At 51.9% G+C, this 22,922-nt stretch overlaps 8 protein-coding genes across 8 annotated transcripts; 5 read left to right on the top strand and 3 right to left on the bottom strand.

The window, feature by feature from the left end:
* Positions 1 to 191: 191 nt before the first annotated feature.
* On the top strand, positions 192 to 528 carry BO70DRAFT_89278 (uncharacterized protein). Its single transcript, XM_025548819.1, has one exon. The coding sequence runs from the start codon at positions 251 to 253 to the stop codon at positions 485 to 487; it is 237 nt and encodes a 78-aa protein (XP_025403705.1). The 5' UTR covers positions 192 to 250; the 3' UTR covers positions 488 to 528.
* Positions 529 to 1,541: 1,013 nt separating this feature from the next.
* Positions 1,542 to 2,912, bottom strand: BO70DRAFT_384765 (autophagy protein 5). The gene is made up of 4 exons (XM_025545678.1): positions 2,807 to 2,912; positions 2,612 to 2,746; positions 2,056 to 2,491; positions 1,542 to 1,937 (listed from the first exon to the last, which is right to left on the bottom strand). The coding sequence occupies exons 2-4, from the start codon at positions 2,729 to 2,731 to the stop codon at positions 1,579 to 1,581; spliced, it is 915 nt and encodes a 304-aa protein (XP_025403704.1). The 5' UTR covers positions 2,732 to 2,746; positions 2,807 to 2,912; the 3' UTR covers positions 1,542 to 1,578.
* A 761-nt stretch (positions 2,913 to 3,673) lies between these two features.
* Positions 3,674 to 6,700, bottom strand: BO70DRAFT_349728 (uncharacterized protein; the record flags this gene model as incomplete). Its single annotated transcript, XM_025541659.1, has 1 exon — positions 3,674 to 6,700. One exon carries the CDS (start codon positions 6,698 to 6,700, stop codon positions 3,674 to 3,676), a length of 3,027 nt encoding a protein of 1,008 aa, XP_025403703.1.
* Positions 6,701 to 13,857: 7,157 nt separating this feature from the next.
* Positions 13,858 to 14,140, top strand: BO70DRAFT_392904 (uncharacterized protein; the record flags this gene model as incomplete). The annotated part of the gene is made up of 2 exons (XM_025546316.1): positions 13,858 to 13,883; positions 13,936 to 14,140. The coding sequence occupies 2 exons, from the start codon at positions 13,858 to 13,860 to the stop codon at positions 14,138 to 14,140; spliced, it is 231 nt and encodes a 76-aa protein (XP_025403702.1).
* On the bottom strand, positions 14,062 to 16,142 carry BO70DRAFT_358709 (alpha/beta hydrolase). The gene is made up of 2 exons (XM_025542361.1): positions 15,279 to 16,142; positions 14,062 to 15,223 (listed from the first exon to the last, which is right to left on the bottom strand). Exons 1-2 carry the CDS (start codon positions 15,680 to 15,682, stop codon positions 14,401 to 14,403), a joined length of 1,227 nt encoding a protein of 408 aa, XP_025403701.1. The 5' UTR covers positions 15,683 to 16,142; the 3' UTR covers positions 14,062 to 14,400.
* Positions 16,143 to 18,368: 2,226 nt separating this feature from the next.
* BO70DRAFT_329686 (glycoside hydrolase family 7 protein) lies at positions 18,369 to 20,047 on the top strand (the record flags this gene model as incomplete). The annotated part of the gene is made up of 3 exons (XM_025540792.1): positions 18,369 to 18,584; positions 18,635 to 19,021; positions 19,074 to 20,047. 3 exons carry the CDS (start codon positions 18,369 to 18,371, stop codon positions 19,827 to 19,829), a joined length of 1,359 nt encoding a protein of 452 aa, XP_025403700.1. The 3' UTR covers positions 19,830 to 20,047.
* Positions 20,048 to 20,226: 179 nt separating this feature from the next.
* Positions 20,227 to 21,888, top strand: BO70DRAFT_307981 (WD40 repeat domain-containing protein). Its single transcript, XM_025540087.1, has 3 exons — positions 20,227 to 20,616; positions 20,690 to 21,651; positions 21,705 to 21,888. Exons 1-2 carry the CDS (start codon positions 20,261 to 20,263, stop codon positions 21,579 to 21,581), a joined length of 1,248 nt encoding a protein of 415 aa, XP_025403699.1. The 5' UTR covers positions 20,227 to 20,260; the 3' UTR covers positions 21,582 to 21,651; positions 21,705 to 21,888.
* Positions 21,889 to 21,981: 93 nt separating this feature from the next.
* Positions 21,982 to 22,921, top strand: BO70DRAFT_426140 (uncharacterized protein; the record flags this gene model as incomplete). The annotated part of the gene is made up of 3 exons (XM_025547753.1): positions 21,982 to 22,089; positions 22,265 to 22,638; positions 22,816 to 22,921. The coding sequence occupies exons 1-3, from the start codon at positions 22,012 to 22,014 to the stop codon at positions 22,919 to 22,921; spliced, it is 558 nt and encodes a 185-aa protein (XP_025403698.1). The 5' UTR covers positions 21,982 to 22,011.
* Between the last annotated feature and the right edge of the window lies 1 nt (position 22,922).

Below are 22,922 nucleotides of genomic sequence, written 5' to 3'. Positions count from 1 at the left end.
GGGTTGTCGGTTCAGCTGAGAGTTTTTATCGGATAAAGAAGAAAGAAAGAAATAAACATAAAACATGGATACATTTATTCCATTTTATTCTATTCTATTCTATTCTATTTCTATTCAACCTAGATGGTCTAGGAACTGACTGAGGGGTAGGGAACGGAGATAGATGGTTATATATGAGAGATACCTATCTACTTACCTACCCCATTGGTAGTCCATACAGAGAGAGAGAGAGAGAGTCCTAGACTTAGAGATGGTAATCACACATCACACCACAGAAACCTCCCCCTCTATCTATTCTGTATATCCAACCAATACCCACTACCCACCCCCATCACGACGCACACTCATCACATCACACCGTCACTGGCTAAATAGCGCGGGCGGGTGGTCATTGGGTGCGGGGATGTCACTGGGGCGGGCGCTTAAAATGAAGTCGGCGGTTGGAATCCTTCACCTTCATCGGCATGCGGGCGGGTGGGCCAGGTGATGTGATATGTCATATGTGTGATGGGATGGGATGGGATGGGATGTGATGTGAATAAGGGCGTGTTGCATTGCATGCAGATGGATGCAGATGGATGCGGTGTGATGACTCGAAAGACTGTAGAAAAGAGGGGTAGGGCTACTAGTAAGCTAAGCCTACTTCGGACCGTGCGGAGTAGATACCTGCTTACTTACTTGGAAGGAATGGATACCTAGGAGAAATAGATAGGTGGGATAGATTTGGAAGAATACGACCTATACTTATTTGGGTGTTATAGGCGGGTGGTTAGTTGGTTATTATTAGAATGTTTGGTCGGGGAGTTGGGTTTAGTAGATGAGATTATTTGGTGGAGGAGCTTGGGCGTTACTTGAAATTTTACCTGTTGAGAGGCTACTATGTAACTGTACTCTGTAAGAGAAGTCTAACTCACCAGCTACCGTAAGTATACATGATGATTATTAAATTCCTCATATAATGCTGTTGCTGAGTAGTAGTTAGTACTGTCACAGTCCTACTACTTTGTACTGCCTGTCTTGGCGTCGCCAGTCTCCCGCTTAATGATTCGCACCGGGACTTAACCCGGAAGGATAGTTTGGTTGGGGTTAATTAGCAGGCACCGAGGACAAGGGGCGGGAAGCTAATTTGTACCACTTAGCCGGGGTGTAGAAATGATGATTAAGGTAACCAACTATTCTTGGCTATATAGATGTATATACTATCGAGTCAGCAGCTTCGAGGTTGGGATGGAATCAATTCTAGGTAAAGACTAGATGTTGTATCCGAATTAGCGTCTGTGGATGCTATGTCCCAGTCCTATCTTGTTTGCTTATTTCAACAGTCACTGGTCTGCGGAACCCAACCCCGAGAAGCCAAATTCACGATCAATTCAAAGATCCGAACATTATATGAGCCAGCTAAATAACAACATTCCCTCATCCCTCTCTATCAAGCCACCCAGCCCAATCCATCCCACATCCCACACCCCATATCCCCACCAGCCCTTTCACCCAAAAACCCACCCCAACACCCCAACCCAACCTACCCCATCATCCTCACAACGATATAAACCCACCCATCCCCATACCCCGCCGCCCTTACGACCTCCTCAACGGGCGCCCCATCGGCACCGCGGCCCCATGCAACACCGGCTTCGCCAACACGGGGGTCCTCCGACTGGGAAACAAATGCGGGAGGAGGGTATGCAGCGCAGACCCGATAGTCTGCGTTTGCGGGCCTCTCGCGGCAGAAAGAATGGATTGGCTTGCGGCGATGCTCGTCGCGGAGGCAGTAGACGGTAAGATGGAGGGTGGGATGGGCGACTGCACGACTTTGAGGGATGGGGCGCCGGAGTCCGGGGGCAGGGGGAGGAAGAGGCGGATGGGGACGTTGCGGAAGGGTTGCGAGGGGGGCGGGAGGAGGATGTTGGATATTCGTTGGAAGGAGGGGAGGTTTACTATCTTTGTTTTTAGTCTGGGGGTGTTGTGTTATAGTATATTATAAGGGATGTTTTGGGGGGGGGAGAGGGGAAAGGGGATGGAGTGGAGTGTAGAGTGTGGAGTGTAGGTACGCACCATCTCTAACCGCCTCCCAAAGACCGGAGGAGTCCTCTTTCGAGAGCGTCATTATTCCCTTCGCGTTGCCGTTGCGCAGGAAATCCGCCTCCTTGACGCTGTTGATGAACGCGTCGTGCATGACCATTCCATCCGCGTCTAGGCGAACGAGCTCTTCGTCCGGCCAGTCGCTGAAGTGGATGGTCAGACACCAGGGGAGCGGGTCGTCGTCGCTGGCGGAGGCCAGGTCGGTGTCGGTGCCGCCTTTGGACGCGGGGTCCGCGCCGGCGTAGAGGTCATACAGGAGACCGACGGGGTAGTGCCATTTCAGCGGGACGCCTTCGAAGGAGAACCAGCCTTCGTGGGGGCTCGTGGTTGGGTCGATCAGAGAGGCGGAGAAGAAGGCCCTCAGTTTTGGCAGGAGGGATGGGAGGTATGAGACGCGGGGGTAGGAGATCTGGATGGTGGTCAGCTTGGACTTGAACTTGGTGTTTGTTTCATTCTGGATGGAATGGAGGAATGGCTTCATGATGGGAGAGATATATGATATGACATGACATATGGGAGGGGGGAATACCAGATAAGGATCGGTCTCGTCATATGTCCGACTCTCTGCCGGAGCGAGAGTGATTTGTAACGGCAGCTTTCCGTCCCAGACAGCTTTCTGGATACTGCCCAGGGTGGCCTTGGAGTCCATGCCTTGGGGTCCTTCCTATGATGGGGTTAGTTACATGCGCGTCATGGGATGGGAACGGGTCTGTATTGATCATACTGGGAGAGGATGACGCGCGACAATTCAGTGCCAGTTGCCAGATCGGGTGAGAGTGGCCCGCACCATCAGACCACGATCGTTCACCAACGAGGGAGTTGAGATGGATAGATAGATAGCACTCTGACAGTGTCTACTGCCGCCTGCCGCCCACTTCAGGCTGCGCCTCCCGTCGGGTCGGCACGTGCTTGACGTTCATGCCTCAGGCAGAAAGGCTACCACCCGGGGGGTTCTGCCTGACTGTCCATGTATACTCCAGCCAGTCACTACTGTGGAGTTCCATGGTCCTACCACTCTACATATATCTCTAATGCTTATGGAACAGAGAAGTCTGGCTCTGAGAAGAAGATAATTGATCAGTTGATCAGTTAGTGCGTTCTACGTGTTGAATGTACTACTGGTAGAGAGACTCGTTCCAGGTTTCCAACAACTACAGGGTCATTCGTGGCTACGGAGTTCTGATGAGAATATGATGGTTAAAGTACACACCATCCCCGGAGAAGGGGGAGTGATGTGTTCTTCATTTTTAATGCTGGGACTACTGCGCAAACTAAATAAATCCCCAATGCACAGACGATCCCAGCAGCGAGAGAATAGGAGACACCGAAAATAGGCACCGAAAAAGGTCACCCAAAGAGAGGAGAAAAAGAGCCGAGAAAGATACACCGGAAAAAGGCACCGAAGAGAGAAGCCAAGAAGAGCTACGAAACGAGCGACAAAAAGAGAAGACATGAAGATATCAAAAAAGACCAACCGAGGTAGCAAAACAGACAAAGATCATTGCTTCGTTAGCAGGAACATTTTCCTGAGTCCTGACGGCGGGAACCCCCCAGGGGGCCTCAATCACCAACACATAAAAAGCAGACTCATTCACTTCTTCTTGGAATTCTGGCGGCCTCTAGCGGAACGAGGTGGAGGAGAATCGTCTACAGGAGGGTTGAGTGTAGGAGGATGCGCAGGAGGCCGGAGAGTTAGAGCACGACGCGCAGGAGGGCGGAGGGTAAGAATGCGACGCTTAGGGGGGCGGACTGTACGGACAGGGACGCCCGGATCAGGTTCCGGATGATCCTTTTTCAGATGGCGAGTCATGTCTGCTTTCCGGATTCTTGTTGCCCGGCAACCCTCTACGGGGCACTGGAACTTGGGGCCTCGTCTAGTGTGTTGCTCGCGGATGTGGGTCCGCAGAGAGGCCTTTTTCTTGAACGTTCCTTTGTACTTGCATCGCGGGACAGGGCATTTGAAGGGGGCTGTTTCGTTCATGTTTTCTGTATAGAATTCATATTGAGAAATGCCCGAACTAGCGTCACTTGCAGATGTGTTGACCTCTTCGGGTGGTGTGGCAACTTTAGGGCTGTTTGAATCATCATTTCCAGAACTACCCGAAACTTCGGCTGCTGGGGCAGCCTCAGGACTCGAGATCGTAATGACTTCAGGCCTGACCGGGCCATCATCCGACTGCAAACCTCGGGATGTGCTCCACCTGGAGCTAACTGGACGAGCAGCGGCCGTGATGGCCTGAGGCCTAGCCAGGCCATTATCTGCTTGCGACGTCCGAGATTCGTTCGATCTAGAACTACTAGCTAAAAGTCTAGAGACCACGGCATTAGTCTCAGCCAGGAGATTATCTAGCTGCGACAGCCGAGATTTGATCGATCTAGAATGACTAGCCGAAGGACCAGAGCCCGTGGTGGCCCTAGCCCTATGGGAACTATCATTCGAACGCGATATCCCAGATTCGGTTGATCTAGGGGGACTGGCTGAAGGACTAGAGGCCAAAATGGCCTGATTCTCAATCTCAGCAGTCAGTAAATCACATAGCCGCGGCCTCTGAGATCCGCTCGATCTAGGACGACTAGCTGAAGGACTGGAGGTCATGATGGCCTCATTTTCAGCCAGTAAACTAATTAGCCGCGACCTCCGAGAGCTACTCAGTGAAGGACGACTAGCCCAAAGAGTAGAGCCCGTGGTGGCCCTAGCCCTGGCCGAGCTATCATTTGAACGTGATATCCGAGATCCGATTGATCTAGAATGAATAGCCAGGGGATCGGAGGCCGTGGTGGCCTCAGCCCTAGCCGGGCCATCATTTGCTTGCGACCTCCGAAATCTAATCGTTATAGGACGAGTGGCCGAAGTTTCAGAAGGCGTGGTGGCCTCAGCGGCAGCCCTAGCCAAGCTATCACCTGACTGCGACATCAGAGATCTAATTGACACAGGATCACTACCCAAAGGACCACCCGTGGTGGCTCTGGCCCGAGCCTGATTTGGCAGCGATACTTGGGATCTAGTCAATCTAGGACGATTAGCCAAGCGACTAAGCAAAGGATCAGAGGCCGTGATGGCCTCTGCCCTAGCCGGAGCATCAGTGGATTGCGACCTCCGAAATCCAATTAATCTAGAACGCCTAGCCGAAGAAACAGGGCCAGTGCTGGCCTCTGCCCTAGCCAAAGCATTAGACGCTCGCGTCCTCTGAGATTTGGTCGCTTTAGGAGGAGGACTAGCCGAAGAACCAGAGCTCGAGCTAGCCTCGGGCTCAGCAGAGCCATCATCACCTTGCGGCGCCCTCTGAGATAAGTTCGTAGCACCAGAAGCCGCAATACCCGGGCCATGGCTGGACTGCTGCCCCCGGATATCAAAGGGCGACTCGGAGGCCGTGCGAGCCACAGACCTAGCCGGAGGATCAGCCGACTGTGACCTCTGAGCTCCGGTCAGTCTAGGAGGACTGGGCGGATGAGCCACGACCGAGTAAGAGCGAGAGGTAGAAAGGGGATCCTCGATTCGCAATATCGGAGGAGCTGTAGATGTGGGACTGTCCAGATTAAAGTGGCAATCCCATATGTTCTGCAAAACGCTCGGTGAGATGCCTAGCTCGGCATCGGACAGGCGTTCGAAACTGGGCTGGTTTGTACCATAGACAGAGTCCCAGCCATGGACGAGGTCCCAAGAGGCTTGATCAATGACTGCATCGAAGCTCGTGGGTTGGAGAGCCTGGGCGGGATCGGGAGTGTCCCCCCCTGGGATTCTGTAGTTTTCATACACTCTGCCGGTGTCAGGAGTGTTGATGTCCTGGAATAAGTCGTTGAGGGGCGAGCAGAGATATTCGTTATCTAGAAAGACATCGAAGTCGTTTCTAAATGCTGCTGCTGCTTCTTCCCTTCGAAGGGTGGCCGGGGAGATTGAAACCTCGGATTCTGCTGGCCAGGAGTGATTTGAGGGTGGTTTCGGGGTAGATGGCCGGTTGTGGGCTGAGCCTTTGTCATTTCCTTCAGAAGGGTGCTGTGGGTCGGCCTTTGGGATATTGCCTTGCGGCTGGGCTAGCGATAGAAGGTATTCTATTTCACTAGATGCCCAGTCGAGTTGTGTCTCAGGACTTTCCTGATGACCTGAACCAAGGTTCCGATAACCTAACTCAGTCATGCACTTGTCAATTTCTTCAAAGGGGTTTTGTGGGTCGGCCTCTGGGATATTGCCTTGCGGCTGGGCTAGCGATAGAAGGTATTCTATTTCACTAGATGCCCAGTCGAGTTGTGTCTCAGGACTTTCCTGATGACCTGAATCAAGGTTCCGATAACCTAACTCAGCCATGCACTTGTCAATTTCTTCAAAGGGGTTTCGTGGGTCGGCCTCTGGGATATTGCCTTGCGGCTGGGCTAACGATCGAAGGTGTTCTGCCTCATGAGGTCCCCTCTCAAATTGTGCCTCAGAACTTGCCTGGGAACCCGAACCGGTCAGGCTCTTGTCACTTCCTTCAGAGATGCGCTGTAGCGCGGACTTGATGGTATTAGCTTGCGACAGGGCTGAAGATAGAAGGTATTCACTTTCATCAGCGCCCCACTCGGAACCAGAACCTGGCTCGGGACTTGAACCAGTCAGGTCGATGATCGGATTGGGATCTGCCATTGTCGCGTTGGATAGCTTCAATGTCGGTGATGAGGGAACTTTCACACCATCGTCAGTTAGATGTCAATTTATAGGTGAGGTTTACCACTAAAAATTAGTTGCTGTTGATCGGAAGTTCCCTGACAGATTTGAGGAAATCTCGATTCCATTCAAGGAGAGTACCGTCGAGTGTCGGACTTTTCCTACAGGTGGAAAGAGGCTGTCGTTGGATGCCATGTTCCAAAGAACAAGAAATACTGAAACATGATTGGATAGCATGCAAACCACTAAGCAGCCTCACAAGGAAACCTCTTGAGCCTTGGTCTCCTGTTGGTAGACCTAGTAGGTAAGCTCCGTAAGCTTAATTGAGATATCCGAAGAAGTGATCCTAGAAGTGGTGTAAACCATACACGGGTGCGGAAAACTCCTATCATCAGAGGAATAAGCCGACTCCAGTGAGGCAGGCGGGAGGAGGGGTGATCATATTGCTTGCCATCATAGAAGACTCTGGACCTCGGTGTGGTTCCAAGATGAATCTGTTCTGTGTCAAAGAGAATATCTCGACTAAGAACGGACCCCAAGATGGTGGTATGTTAATTGATGAATGCATGATTTCTGATAGATTGTCGCCGCAGCTTGCTGCAAAGTTAGCAAAGAAGTTGCGATTATCTCAAGCATCGAAAGCAAGCCATTCAATCAATCACCTTCTCTCCATCTACGAGAGTCCGTAAAGTTCACCCCTACTCGATCCACTTCATAATGACAACATGAGTGATCCTCTTGCCCAGCGTAGTAGACCAGTTCACGATCTAACACGGACAGGAAAGATCTGGCTTGACACAGCTTTATTCTGCTTACCTATGGTCAACTTTCTAGGAGGACACGGAAGAGGGAGGGCGGGGGGTTCCACTTTTGCCGCAGTATCAATCAGCCTTAATAGTGCCGCATGGGGCGATAGAGTTTTCTTTTTCACGAAGATCGAGTCCCTTTTATAGACCTCGAGTCAACCACCATGCATCCTTTGTCACGGCGGATTCCTTCTTCACTGTCGTCCGTTATTGTCAGTCATTATCTAGGATTCGGGTTCGGCTTCTTCCATGTGTAACTCGCTATTTCTTCGATCGTCAAGGAAGTTCCCTTCCGTCCTCAATTGAGCTTACCGAGTCAAATTATTACTCGGGAGGTGCCCTCGGTCAGAGCTGACTCTCTCTTCTGCATTCTACCAAGTAGTTCAAACACGGAATACTCCCCTCCAAAGAGTCACGCGTTAACGCAGGCCATGTGTGGTGGCATGGCAGGGAAGTACTTCTTACACAGTCATCGCAGGGCACATTGACCGCAGTATGCCCCGACCACAGTATGTGTCTGCGTACTGTCCTTGATGCAGTTTGGATCTTCCAGCCTCGTGTGCCTGGACAGCTTCCCATTGGTATTCTGCGAGTACCCGATTGTGTCAACTGGTCAACTCGTATATACCATGATCCTTCCGGGGTATACTGAATTTAGTTCGCCTCCGTAAGACTGAAGACGGGATTGTGGCACATGTCACACGGGAGCCACGTAGGAGGATGAGTTAGGCGGGAGAAACGTCATCCAGAAATAGATCACAGCACCTGACCGTTTAAATGGGGTCTATCCGGTTTCTCCCACGCGGGAGAGCATCCTGACTTCGCAGTGGGGGTCTTGTCGAGGACTGGAGTGCTCGAGATACCGTCTATGCATCTGATCTTTTCGTTGTCCTCACACGACTCCAAGCCGTTGCCACCGAGTCATGGTTTTGAACACCAACGTAACAATTGCCCCCACAATTGGGTTAGCCAAAGGTCGATTGGCATCCACCCTAGACACTGCAGCCTTAGTCAATGACGTTATGCGATTGACAGGCAAGATCGGGATTGGATCGTCTAACGCCCAGCCACTGTGAGTAGCTCCATCCTGGTTGCCTTCTGGGTTGCCTTGAGAGGAGTTTTCCTGTGACAATACTGCCATCATGGCCACGTGAATGGTATTTCGGTGAATCGGGTCCAGCAAGTGGGGAATGTAAGGTTTGCCATGACATTTTCGGATGTAGAGCTTCGCTTGTGATCATTGTCCCCGTTCGCACATCTCCCAATGACAATGTACGTCATCGGGGTGGCTTCAATCCAAAGCCATGAATATCCAAGGCATTCGTAGAATGTTCTGTGATGGTGGTGATCTTCGTATAAGCCATTACACTAGGCTCCACACGAAGAACGCGCAGCCCAGCACGGCAGGACCCCATCTGCAAATGAAACCTTCATCTCTACTGTCGACTGACCAAAGCAGATCCCAGCCCGGGCAGGTTCGGGCGTCCTATCAGCCATCTCCACGGTTGTCCGGATGACTTCGTATCTCCTTTGACTTCATCCTCCACTCAGTGAAGACCTCTGGAAGGTGCCGCCTGTAGAAATCCGAAGGACCGTGACATCCCATCACTGTCACATTTCAGGCATCATCTGGTCAGGGGTCCCTATACCAGACACAGGATGCCAACTGTATGAACCAAAGTTCGGTCAGGCTTTCACCGGCCCCGAAAGCAATGATTAAATATCTTCTTGTCTCCACTTTCAGTACCTTTGTTGGGCGTAGAGGTCCTTTATTTGTCTCCATCCACTGTGCTAGGCCTCTCTTGTCAGAGGCGAGATATGCACACTGAACAGACTCGCGCAAACACCCAACCCAGGCAGTCAATGTGTGATCCCATCATGTGGCGGCAACAGCGGGCTTCAATTTTACAGAACAGGGCTCCACGCATCGATACTTGCCTTTGGATGAACCGTGGGGTGTTTGGAGGCCCGATCACTGGATTGGTATCTGCCTAAAGCCGGTTTTAACGGGGCAAACAGGTGTCTGGTAGTTTATCGTATCCTTGTCTAAAACGGATGAACCATTCGATGAATCTTATGCCTGCGTGGACAGATTATGTCGCTCCAGCGTGACGTTCTAGCCACGAGATTAGACATTTCATCTCGCTTGGAATGCTGTACCATATCAGTAAATGTATCACTCAATCAAGGAAGACTCACTCGCAAAATGAGATGCTTGAACATACGCTTCGATTAGTGGATTTTGGAGTAGTGATCTTCATCTGTTCATCGCAAAATGCAATTTGATTTCACCTGTCCTTGTCGTGTGACAAAGAAGGCTGTTTCAGATACCTCCAATATCGAGTCACTCGAGTCTCTTCATTCCTTGCAATCACGCAAAAGCGTGTACACCGATTAAGTCCACCGATTAAGTCCTTCGATATAGACTCATAAGTCCCGTTTGAGGATTTGTCATATATCAATCACTGTGTCCATGCACGAAAGGGTACATGCCTGAAGCCAAGTGATAACAATGCATTACCAAGGCGCATGCATAAGGCAGAAAATGACTCATTGGCTCTTATTCTGCGCGCGGCTCAGCCCGATGGTCCAAGGGTCCAGCCTCGTGGAGACCTTTTGCCGAGAATACCTTGCTCTTTGCATATGTAGTCTAAGGCATTCGCGGAAGGGAATACGAGTCCAAGTCAAATGCCGAAATCCCAGAGGCCGTATCTCGCTTAGTACTGCTTGTTTGACATTCTGATTAACGAGCGACAACCCCTCAGCTTCCTTATTCCTGGGAGATTGGATAGGGGAACTGTGACTCCCGACACGCTCTCCAGATCAGGACTTTTGGTTAGCATCCAGCCTGTGAACTGGTGTTGTGGCGCGGATCCCTGCCTGTCTTGTCCACGGCCCGAGCATGCCTTTGGGAGGAAAAAGGGAGAAAAAAAAGCAACAGTGGTTGGCTTATTGGCGAATGCCAATGCATCCACGGAGAACCCCGGATAGCAGCCATTCACGATCGCGGCGGAGGCCTCATCAGCTGCTGGCGTCATCTCTCGCTTCTGCTGGTTGACGTAACTTACTTTTGGCGGCCGTTTCAGCTGTACTGTGCGTGAATTCCCATCGCTAGGTTGTCATGCTAATTTTGTGGCGGCCGGAAGGGGCTGTACAGGGGAAAGAGTTACGCCGAGCAACAGGGCAGGAGAGGAAACGGATCAATTCCCCGGAATCCGGTCAGCCTGTTTCATCCTACTTAATCATCTTTTGGGCTCCGGTTCAAGGAGGATCGGCGACGTGCAGATGCGACGGCGATTCTTGCCGTTCTCGTTGTGAACGCCAGATCTCACTGCCTGCGCGACGACAATAGCAGTGAGATACCTCTCCATGGACAGCCAGCCAACTGAGCGTCCTGTCCCTGAGCTTCCAGTTCCATAGCCTTGAGACTCGGCAGCCGCCATAATTCGGGTCGGTTCGAGACATGGCAGCCCTGACCAGCGGACCATGCGGAATGGTATGCTTGGCTGTGTCGAAGATTAGTTATTCCTTTTTTTCACCCCTTTCCCTCTTAGTCCCACCAGTTATCCCTCTTTGGTCCGTGGGCCGGCCTCCGAGCGAAGATCAATCTGTTGGCTAGAGTCATCTGGGGGTCATAACAGGACTAAGCCCCGTAATACCTGCGATTCCACTGCCAACGTAATCGGCCAGGTGTGATTCATGCGGCTTTGCAGGCCGGCTTTCTTGCCGAGCGCAGGAAGCAGTTCGCGAGGCCAGGATAAAATGGAGACGAGAGATAAGGTTGCTGGAACCTGGAGCTTGGACCAAGTGTGCCTTGCAGGCCGCGCAGTGGAACCAATGAACCCGTGTCGATGAATAATAATACCAAGGGAAAAGACCAACAAGAATTATTGATATCATTATTCACTGGGCTCTTCAATAAATGCGTATCCTCGCGCGGGCCGCAGTCGAGCTTCGGTCGCTATGCACAAATAGGAATGCAGCCCGCGTCTCGGACGCAAGAAACCGATAGCACTCGCAGAGTTTCCCTATAGATGCCTATCGCCGCGGGCTGATCCGCAGGCCGTTTAGGGTCCATACTCCGCCCACGGAGAATCCCGCAAGGGCGCTGCTATCACCGGGAAAAGCGAAGCCGAAAGGAGCAAAGTCGGCGCAGTCGGGGGAGTCAACGTTGGTGGACGAGTGGATGAGATCCGTTAACCCCCTTTTCGGGCGAGCTTCTCCGAGGAGCCCTGAGGTATCTGCAGACACCGTTTCGCTTTCATTGCTCCATCAGCAGTCCAGGCGCTCTAATCATCCTTAGGCTGCGAGTTGGGCCCGGTGTTCTGGTAACCCATGCAAGCTAAGAAGGCAGCCGGACCTTGATGACCTCTCCGCGGATCTAGCATTACTTGCCAAAGAAGATTGGTTACGTCCGTCGATTGATGCAGGGTGCTTTGGTGCGTACGCCGTAGTTCGCCATTATTTGCGTTAGTCCCAACAATCCGTAATTGTCCAAACCAAATTTAGAAAATGACAATTGCTTTTTCAGGAAATCCTCATTTCTTATCGCGCGGCGTGGGCGTCCCCTTTCTGACTGGTCCACAAAAGCAATCTGACAGCGCACTGGCCAGCCGCAGTACTCCCTAGGTAGGGAGAACGAGGCTTAGCCCAGGATGCTCCTTTTCAGAAGGCACATAGCTGATCGTTTGATTAAAGGGTCATCGCTCAGTCCGGCAGGTGAGGTAAGCATGCCCGGGAGGCTGTGACAGGAAGGTATGCGGATGCATACGGATCAAGATCGGGGATGATCGGTGCCTCGATCAATGCTCTTCAAACCTCAAATCTTTGGTTGCGGAAAGGAGACGAGGGAACGATTTCGCTCTTCCAACAGATCGAGGTGAGCTATTCTCATTTCCGGTCAACAGCACAGCTACAATGTGGCTGTCACTGCAACTCCCCCGACGTACAAAAGAATCCTGCACGCTGTAAGAGAGACATTGTCACCTGCAGCTTGCGCAGTGACTGCAATGTCACGGATGCAATAATACCGTTGGCTGCTCGGAAATCAAAGGAGCCGTTAATGGGTTTTGCGGCCAATCCTAGCTGGATGGGGTAAGGACGTAGGAAGATGAAGGGGAAAAGAAATTATCGAGGCGCGGAAGCGTGGGTGAGAGGAAACGACGCATACAGCCCACCTATCCCCTGGGGCAGTGCGTGATCACTTCTCTGGGATCGACCACGTTTTGCCCACATCGGTGTGGTGCTAGCCGATCCTTTAAACGGTCTATCCTCGATCCCTTCTCCCTTCGGCTGTCTCCCCCATCTATAGTCCGAGGAGGCTTCGGGCTTGACCATAGCATAGCGTAAGTGCGGACAGGGACTAGGCTGACAGCCAAAGGGGGCGGAGGCAATGGTCTAGATTTCGGATCAAGTCTTCAATCTTGGACTGCATAATCTGAGGCTGGCTTTCGGCCCTTAACCCCCCTGATCGATGACGAATGCCGTTGGGCATTCACGATGACCCATCCTATTTTGGAAGGACTGTGATCTGAGATGCATACCGAATGATCGGTTACGGTTTCTCTCGGTTCATGTGCCCGATGTACGCCATGCTAGTGATCGTTCATGGGTTCCCCAGAATGCCCATTCCGAACCTGGTCATACCCTCCGTCGTAATGCTGACCTTGCAATCATCGCCTCTAATCTCCCTAAGGATTAGGGCGAATGTGACTAAATCTGTCTCTCGGCTACCCGGGCTGAATTTCGACAGACCCTAGGATGTGCAATCATCTGGGACTTGCAGGACAGTCTCATCTCGACCACTGGCTGATCTTGACTACAAATCGCAGCCAATCCTTGAAAAGGGCTTGGTTAGTCAGAAATACGTTACTGAGAAGTACGATCACACTGAAGATCTCTATCTGCCTGTGTCACTCACTGGCTGCTTCCTTGGTCTCTTACTTCTCTCTCCTCCAATTTTCATCTTATCATTTCTCTTCTCGTCCGTGACAGCCCGGTTTGGGGGGTATCTCAAGGCATCTGCCTATTCTTGTATCACATTCCCTAGTTTTAGTCTTCAGCAGCGGTGGATCGCGAAGAAAAGCTGGACTTGCCTAAAGTTATATAAACAGAGAGCTCGCCACGTCTTATTGCAACTCATCAGCGCAAGTTGCAAAGCCTCGATTCACTCCAAAGAACAACATTTCCTCCAACCAAACTACTGTGCTAAAGACTGAGAGCACTCAACTCAAAGAACAACCAAAGCGACGCGCACAACCTACCTATTGCAGCCCCGTTATACGCCATTCCAAGTCTATCCCAGCTATTGATATCCCAATCAAATCGACAATGTCCGGAAACAAGCAGACCTCCAAGTAAGTTCAAGTTCATGCTCTGGAAGTTCTGTGCTCATTATCTGAAAAACAGAGCTGCCAATGGCACGGGTAACAGTCTCAACGCAAGCAACCTGAGTCTTATCCCAGAGGGAAGTCTCGGGGGCATGGACCGCTTCTCGCAATTGCCCTTGGCCGACGGGCCTTACTTTGCACAAGCACGGATCCAAGATCGCTCTGATCACTTATCACGCCTCACCAGCCAGCTCGACGCGACAGAGAAGATCTTGAAAAAATGAACAAATACCAAACCGGAAACAAAAAACAAAGCGAAAAAATATGGAAGGAGAAGAAGAAAGAGCGAAAAGTCAGTCATTATGAGAGAATGTTTCCCATGTATCAAGGAAAGCAGGGGGAGAAAGTTTATATACAGGGTCTATTAGAGACTATAGTCAGGGCTGCGACGTTGTTCCAGGCAGCATATATCCAAAAGAGCAGAATCCTGTGAGATCGGATTGGAAGCGATAATCTTGTCAGATAGTTTCATATGTCGAACACTTCAATGCATTATTTCCATCATGTGCTGCGCCACTTCCTCGTATTTCGTACTCGGGAATTCGTGGCCCGCATCGAAGTATTTGAAGGTCACTTGCCCTTGAAGAGCCGAAGTAGCGTCGGGAACCAACTCATTTTTCACAATGACGGAGTCATTATCGCCACACATGATGACAACCTTGTCACTCGGAAGACCGTTGATATACTGGTCCTCATGAGAAAGCTTCTTCTGCGCCGACAGGAATGCTCCCAGGCGTTCCCAGGTTTCCCTCTGGCGTTGTTGCAAGATCGGTCCATGCCGCATGCTGGACATAAAAGCGTGGACAAATCCAGCATGTTCGTTTACCTGCCATTTCACAGCATCGGGGACATTTATGTTTGGGTACGTCCGAGACAATCGCTGGACGTCTGCCGCACCTTGCGTGGGCAACTCCTCAGTGAGCGCGTCCTCGGCACTAAGCTTCTTACCCTTGGTTTTCGGGACAGTCAGAGGACCGGCACGGAGGCGACGTCCGACAAGGAAGCCTAGCACCCGCTCTGGGACAAGACCGTTGGAATAGAGAAGCCGTGACTGGAAACTGATCTGAGAGTCACGGATCAAGCCTGCGGGTGCCAGCAACACCAGCGAGGAGAGAAATTGGGGGAAATATGACGCGAAGGACGCAGCGATACCGCCGCCCAATGAATAGCCCACCAAGCAGAATCTACCAGAGCTGGCGCCAGTCCATGACAGGGCCGAAGAGTTCAGAGCGAGCAGAATTTGGGTGGTGAAGAGTCTATCATCCTGCGGGATGTCAGATGGGCTGTCGGAGTAGCCACGACCGAACCTAGCGGGACTTGTCAGCGATTCGGTCCTGTTGGAGTGAGATCGAGTTCACCTACAGGTCGAATAGCAGGACTCGACAGCCCCGATCAACCAAGGCATGGGCCAGTCCGCCCAGTGCGATACAGGGAGTGGTTATCCCATGGATTAGTAGAACTTTGGGGCCATCTTCCGGGCCCCATTCGTAGACGCGCAGGGATCCATACGGAGTTGGCACGTCCCGGGCTCCCGGGAGTACGTCCGCAGGCAGAGGGAGCTCCCGGTTCACCGAAGCGGGCACGGACAAGACCTTTTTCCGCGGGGAGTCCAGCACGGTGCTCTCCAGCTGTGCGTCGGAAAGGAGTGAGCGAAAGAGAAGGCCCAGGGTGAACGAGGCCCCTGTCACGGCCAGCAGCGGAAGGTGGGTTCGGGCGTCCCCCACTGTTTGGGAGAGGGACTCGATGGTTTGGCTGTACCAGGCCATCGGGGCTGGTTGCTGTTTCTTGGGGGAGGATTATGGATCTTAGGCTACACACAGGAAACGGATGGTGGAAAGCAAAGAGTGGATGATTGGGGGTCAGCTCTATAGTGCAGCAGTCTAGATGGATGATTGAAGGAGGGGAAGTTGGAAGGCCGCTTCGGTGAGACGGAAGAGGCGAGAGGGCAGCCTGAAGACGGCCTGAGGACGGCGCGATCGGGCGGGCCACGTCGGTTTAGGCAGGTGCCGAGGGCCCGATAAGCCAGCGCCGATCAGCAATAACAATGCTGGAATGACTGCATGTCTCACGGTGCATAGGACATGGACCAAGGTGATTGCAATGTTATACAGTCATACCGAGGTTGTGTCAAAAAAAGAGAGCGAGACAGAGACCTCATCATGTGTCTCGCGGAATATATCTCCCCGCAGATCCGCTCAATTCCAGATCCCAAATTCTGGCTTGAAGATATATAGTAACTGTCCTGCCACATTAAAGAAGTATTTCAGAAAAAGAAATTCCCGGATGAGTGTTTAAAACTAAGGGAGCAGTCATGACATGTCCTGAATCATGTGATATCTGAACATACAACTCTGGGGGAGAGATTTTGAGTGAATGTTTACAGTAGATCATATGATTTCAACACTCCCAGAGGATGGTTATCAAAGGAGGATTAGACCTGTTGACTGGTGTGTAGGCTTTGGATAAACCAGCTATAGGAAAATCTTTGTGTGACTGTTTCAATAGGCACGTCATGTGATTCTTAAACAGACACTTTGGGCTCGAGGTGTAGAGTTATGGACTTTATTTAACCTTATTACGGCTTCAATTCCTAAAATATGGATCTAGTATTCTGACCAAGATATCGAGTCTCTAACTCAGTGACTCTGAGGAAGGCCTGCAACGATCGAAATCACAGACGAAGATTCGACTAGGACTTCCTCAAGAACACTGTCCAGAGTACGCCGTATACAAAAAGCCAAACGGCTTCCCGAACATGCTATGGGGTATTTCCTATAGCCTTTTACAGCCCTCCCCCTTTCGTGCACTGATTTCCAAATTGGATGCAACTACGGAGCATAGCACAGCTGTATATGCATGCAGACGGAATTCTTTACCGAGGAAGATGCGACATGTTCATGGTTGAGAGTCATGCTGCGGTTACCTTCCAGTTGTTACCGGAAGAAGAAGTCCCATAAAGCCAGAAGAGGATCTTGCCCTGTGCATCGCGGAGCTTTGCTCCGTGCTCGATATATTGGCGCATTCCGGCTAAATATGACAGCCGTTGGACGGTTTGACCGGAGTACCTACTGTGTAGTATGCCGCCCGCGATAATCCGGAAGCGATCTGCAAGGTACGGCACCATCTCGTGGCTCCCGTCGGCATTGTCAGATGTCTGTGGTTTCTTTTAGATAAATCAACTGACATGAGTCGGTCATGGTTGACCCGATCTGTCACGGCGGCAAGGAAATGAAGGGAGGGCAGCGCTTAGAGAAACACGATACCTGCTATGGGGCCATTATACGTCGCAAAAGGATCGTGGTGAAACGATCCCGCGTTGATAGTTAAGCGCCTCGTTTGAGGCGAAAGCTCGGACCGTAGTGTCCGAAACAGTTCCTGGTTTGGAATTAATGAGCTTTCCCGGGCATACCCATCATGCTGCTGGGGCCAGATACAGTGCCCCCCGAGCTGCCTGTGTACCTGAGTATTATTATAGCGGTTGAAGGATGTCATTGATGGGATCTTGCACCCCGCATCCCGGAGATCGACAAGGCTACTCCGTAGCGAGGCTAGCATGGGACCCTGGCAATTAATCAGGACCAGCAATGCTTCGGAGGCCGGCCGACGCCCAATCGGCGCCACACTGCCACCGCATCATGAATTTGGCGGTTAGATCGACGCAGAAGAGGGCGCAAATGACTTTGGCTCGGATGCAGCTGTAGCCATATCCATTTGCATTTTCCGATTGAAAATATCGATGCGAGGTCTTCGAAATAGTTGCAATAGTCAACGGAAATGGGATGGGGTGGCTGTTTGAAAGATTGCCGCCGTATGCTGTCTCCCCAATGTATCAGTCATCCTCCACCCGGGCTTCCTGAATCAAAGCGAAACACTTGCTGGAACAGTCTTCTTCAAGGCCTCTCTAAGCCGTCACTAAGCCATTATGGGAAAGGAACGACCCCTTTCTCTTTATGACCCTTCCGTACGGTTCCAGCAGATGATACAATGGTATTTGGTTAGACCGCAGTTATTTCAGTCCGCATAAACAGCTCGGAGGCATCTCCATTAGCTCTGTGGAGAATTCATAAACCAATTATGTGTAGTATGTGATCAATCCGGTGTCTTAAGGCCTGGGTATAGATGTTGGGCCCACTCTCAGGCATGTTCCGACACAGAGACATCTCTTTCTGCAACGCCGGCACTCTTCGCTTTGCATCCTTCATTTCGCCGCGCAGAAGCGCTTGACCATTTTGAAACGTCAATCAACGGGGTGACAGTCCGTGGCGCCGGGAAAAATGAGTTGTATTCCCTTCTCCCGGATGAATGCTAGAAAACATGACGCTACAACACAGCAGTCAGTCAGCATATAAGGAAGCAGGATTCCCGCCATATGTCTGAATATCAATTCTGCAGGACAGACAACAACACCACCGAGAAAGGAACTGGACTGGACTTCCATCCGAACTCATCGCAATGCACCAACGCGCCCTTCTTTTCTCTGCTATCTTGACGGCCGCTGGCGCCCAGCAAGTAGGAACCCTCACAGAGGAAACACACCCTTCCTTGAGTTGGCAGAAGTGCACTTCCGAGGGCAGTTGCACGGTGCAAAATGCTTCGGTTGTCATTGACGCAAACTGGCGCTGGACCCATTCCGTCAGTGACAGTACCAATTGCTATACTGGAAATACTGTGAGTTTTGCAAAGCTGGCGCGCGCTGTCGAGACTAATAAACCCAACAGTGGGATGCAACCCTTTGCCCCGATGATGTGACATGTGCCACCAACTGCGCGCTGGACGGAGCAGACTACGAGTCGACATATGGTATCACCACTGACGGCGATGCGTTGACCCTCCAGTTCGTCACCGGCTCCAATGTGGGCTCACGTCTGTATCTCATGGACACGGAAGATAAGGGTTACCAAACGTTCGACTTGCTAGACGCAGAGTTCACCTTTGATGTTGATGTCTCCAACCTGCCATGTGGCTTGAACGGAGCTCTCTATTTCACCGCAATGGACTCCGATGGAGGTACGGCAAGGTATCCCGCGAACAAGGCTGGAGCCAAATATGGAACGGGATACTGTGACTCCCAGTGCCCGCGAGACATGAAGTTCATTGATGGACAGGTACGTAGACTCCATCCTCGGCTTGGTTACTGGTAAGCTAACCATGAGATAGGCGAATGTCGATGGTTGGGTACCCTCCAGCGACGATGCGAACACGGGTGTAGGCAACCACGGTTCTTGCTGTCCCGAGATGGATATTTGGGAAGCCAACAAGATTTCGAATGCATTGACGCCCCACCCTTGCGATAGCAGCGAGCAGACCATGTGCGAGGGCGACGCTTGCGGCGGTACTTACTCGGCAAACCGCTATGCAGGTACCTGTGACCCTGACGGTTGCGACTTCAACCCCTACCGCATGGGTAACACTTCGTTTTTTGGCCCTGGAAAGACCATCGACACAGCATCCAAGATGACGGTCGTGACCCAGTTCATCACTGGAAGCTCCGGAAACCTTACCGAGATCAAGCGGTACTACGTGCAGGGCGACAATGTTATCGCCAACTCCAATTCCGATGTGTCCGGGGTTAGTGGCAACTCGATTACCTCCGACTTCTGCACAGCCCAGAAGAAGGCCTTCGGTGACACGGATGAATTTGCCGCGCACGGTGGAATGTCCGGGATGGGGGATGCGATGTCCGCCATGGTTCTTATCCTGAGTCTGTGGGATGATTACTACTCCAGCATGGAGTGGCTGGATAGCAACTACCCAGAGAATGCGACAGTCACAGAGCCGGGTGTGGCCCGCGGCACATGCGCGTCTGCTGTTGGCGACCCATCGACCGTCGAGTCGAAGTATGGCAGTTCTTCCGTGACCTTCTCCAACATCAAGTTTGGCCCGATCAACTCGACTTTCAGCGCCACTGCATAGATTGGGGAGCCCAGAGACTAGAATCGAGGGTTCGAAGCGAGCTTGACCGATCAGGGCAGGTTCCTGAGAAGGGAGGGTGTGTTCAAGCTTGTATATATAGTCGTCAGCGTTGATAGTCTGGGGATTTCATTCCATTCCGGTCAATCTGTTCCAAGCAGAAGAAGTCTCTTAGCCCGTAAATTGATTGTTCCGCCTTTTACTCTGTTCGAGTCACCCTCGTTCCTTCTGTGTATGTATCGAGTTGAGTAAATGGGAAAGAAGTTCCGCTACGGCGATAAGCCCCAGGCATCCTTAACCCCAGCGCCGGAAGATTCCTCGGCCCGCGTCCCCTCGGAGTCGAGGCAAATGACCCGCTTCGCCCGAAGCTGCAAGCTCCGCAAATCAAAAAATAATTGCGGTGCGAATCTCCTCGTGCAAGCCCATTTATCGCCATGTTCGAAACGGTCTGTACACTTCCGCTATCCGCGGACCTGTTCTCGCAGGCTATCCACCCCAAGGAATCCATTGTGTCTGTGGGTCTCTCCTCCGGTCACGTACAAACGTTCCGCCTGCCCACCGAAGAAGCGGACAGCGAAGACGATGCGTCGACTTCCTCGTCGCGCAATGGCAGAGGACACATTGATACGATGTGGAGGACCAGACGGCACAAGGGCAGCTGTCGGTGTCTGACTTTTGGCATTGACGGGGAAACACTCTACTCTGCCGGAACGGATGGGTTGGTGAAGGCCGCAAAGGCGGAGACGGGTGTCGTGGAGAACAAAATCGCCATTCCCACGATGAATAATGGGTGAGCTATTTGTTTTTTCAAAGAAAAAAAAATTGGATGGACTCAATTGCTCATGTTTACTGTCCGCAAACAGATCTGTCGATGCCCCGACTGTCATCCATGCCCTCTCCCCTCAGACTCTCCTTCTCGCTACCGACTCTAGCGCACTCCACCTTTACGATCTCCGCACTCCGTTCTCCAAGGTCTCCGCACGCTCACAGCAGACGCACCATCCCCATGACGATTATGTCTCGTCCCTCACACCCCTACCGGCGTCGGACACCAGCACATCTGGGTTCAGCAAGCAATGGGTGACGACAGGCGGAACTACGCTGGCCGTTACCGATCTCCGACGTGGCGTGCTCGTACGCAGCGAGGATCAAGAAGAGGAGCTGATCAGCTCTGTGCACATTTCCGGGCTGGCGACCTCTGGCACGAGTCGGGGAGAAAAGGTGCTTGTGGGTGGCTCTGGTGGTGTCATGACGCTCTGGGAGAAGGGCGCCTGGGATGACCAGGACGAGCGAATCTATGTGCAGCGTGATGGAGAGGCACTGGAGACCATGGCCGTTGTTCCTGAAGAGCTGGGCAAGGGCAAGGTGGTTGCAGTGGGTCTGGGCAGTGGTGGGATCAAATTCGTCGGGATAGGCGCCAACAGGACCGTCGCGGAGGTGATGCATGACGAGACGGAGGGTGTCGTCGGTCTCGGATTCGATGTTGAGGGGCGCATGGTCAGCGGTGGTGGACAGATAGTGAAGGTCTGGCGCGAAGCACCAATGTCGGGCGATAGATATGGAGCGATGCCGGGTGAAAAGCGCATGTACGACGACAGTGATGACGATGACGACGAGGACAATGAAAACAGCGACGACGAATCGGACGATAGCGATGCTGGCGGAAAACAGCGCCCGCAGCAGAAACGCCAAAAGGGCAAAGGCAAGGGCAAGAAGGGGGGGCAGCACATCATGGCTTTTGAAGATATGGATTAAATTGGTTTCATTGATACCCCAGACGGGAGATCTTGTATGCATAGCATTGGTGTCCGGAAAACAAAACGGGGTGAGCTATATGCAGGATCATAGTGTATTAATCTGTGACTGATCGAGCTGCAGCCATAATCACCAATGAAGTTGGACTTCTAGATCCAGCTTTCCGTGAAACGGTCTTCGCAGTGCCTCTTCTGGCTAGTCCAATAACATGACGACAGCGCACGCCCAGAGCGCATTGGACTACAGATTAGTCCCAGGCGGTGACTTCTAGGGTTCCAGTAGTAATCACTAGTATACCAAGCCCCTGATACTTAGCAAATAGCTCAGATTAGATGATTACAAACCAGTCAGACTCAGCCTTGCGCTCAATCTATGAAATATAACTGCCTAGCCGTCCCGTCCAGTCCACTGCAGCCCAGGTCGAACCAAAATGTCAGGAACCATTGTGATCACCGGAGCCAACAGCTCCTCCCAGGATCCCAGAGGACCTGGAGGAGCTGGTGAAACCGTCTACGAAGAACGATGATCCAGCGGGGAGAGGATTTCATCGATATGCCGTTTCGAAGCTGGTGGTGATTATGTGGATGTATGCGTTGAACCGACACTTACAAAATTATGGTACGATGATTTTTCCGCTCACGCAGGCCCCTTCATGCAGTGCGTTGACCTTGATATCGTAATAGGATGAGAGCCTGAAGAGAGTTACGGCGGTTGGTATCAACCCGGGCAATCTCAGCGACCCCCGTGCCCTGCGGACAAACACACCCGCGGCTATCAGGTTTATGTCGCGGTTTATCATCCAACCGTTTAGGCCTCTGCTGAGTCTGAAGGATCCCACCATACGTACATCCGCGGAGGCAGCAGTGGACGTGGTGGAGTTGGCCGTCAACAAGACTTATGCCGGGGAGACGGGCTTCTTTACTCTGCTGAAGAAGGACGATAGCTCACCCGAGAGCCAGGACGGCGAGAAGCAGGAGAAGCTGTGGAAGAAGACTCTGGAATGGGCGAAGATCAGCCCTACGGATATCGCGCTGGTTGGAATGACGCAGCCCTACGGGTGTGGGGTGTGGGACTCAGTACTATACTGGATAGCGTTATTATTACAGCAGATCATTCCGTATTTCCCAGCAATCAATCCTCTTATTGACCATCTAATCATCTCAATAATAATAGATAGTAGTAAGACGAACAGCAACAATTCCGAATAACGGTTCAAACGCCCGGAGACGATCAGGACGCAACTGCCGAGCACCTCCACCGTTGCGGTCCGCCCCACGGCAAAGGCCTTTGCCCCGGCCTCCAATGGCTTCATGACGTTTGCTCCGCATGGGGGATTATGAA

This window comes from Aspergillus heteromorphus (genome assembly GCF_003184545.1).
Source record: "Aspergillus heteromorphus CBS 117.55 chromosome Unknown BO70scaffold_2, whole genome shotgun sequence".
Taxonomy (NCBI): domain Eukaryota; kingdom Fungi; phylum Ascomycota; class Eurotiomycetes; order Eurotiales; family Aspergillaceae; genus Aspergillus; species Aspergillus heteromorphus.
This window is presented reverse-complemented; position numbering and strand designations above follow the sequence as displayed.

Bases quoted from the DNA above. Each gene is read 5' to 3' on its own strand.
- BO70DRAFT_89278 (XM_025548819.1), top strand. From the start codon at position 251: ATGGTAATCACACATCACACCACAGAAACCTCCCCCTCTATCTATTCT.
- BO70DRAFT_384765 (XM_025545678.1), bottom strand. From the start codon at position 2,731: ATGGACTCCAAGGCCACCCTGGGCAGTATCCAGAAAGCTGTCTGGGAC. The intron at 2,492-2,611 runs GTATTCCCCCCT...ACCACCATCCAG, and splicing joins ACGAGACCGATCCTTATCTG to ATCTCCTACCCCCGCGTCTC. The intron at 1,938-2,055 runs GTGCGTACCTAC...AAACAAAGATAG, and splicing joins TTGGGAGGCGGTTAGAGATG to TAAACCTCCCCTCCTTCCAA.
- BO70DRAFT_358709 (XM_025542361.1), bottom strand. From the start codon at position 15,682: ATGGCCTGGTACAGCCAAACCATCGAGTCCCTCTCCCAAACAGTGGGG. The intron at 15,224-15,278 runs GTAGGTGAACTC...AAGTCCCGCTAG, and splicing joins CGAGTCCTGCTATTCGACCT to GTTCGGTCGTGGCTACTCCG.
- BO70DRAFT_307981 (XM_025540087.1), top strand. From the start codon at position 20,261: ATGTTCGAAACGGTCTGTACACTTCCGCTATCCGCGGACCTGTTCTCG. The intron at 20,617-20,689 runs GTGAGCTATTTG...GTCCGCAAACAG, and splicing joins ATTCCCACGATGAATAATGG to ATCTGTCGATGCCCCGACTG.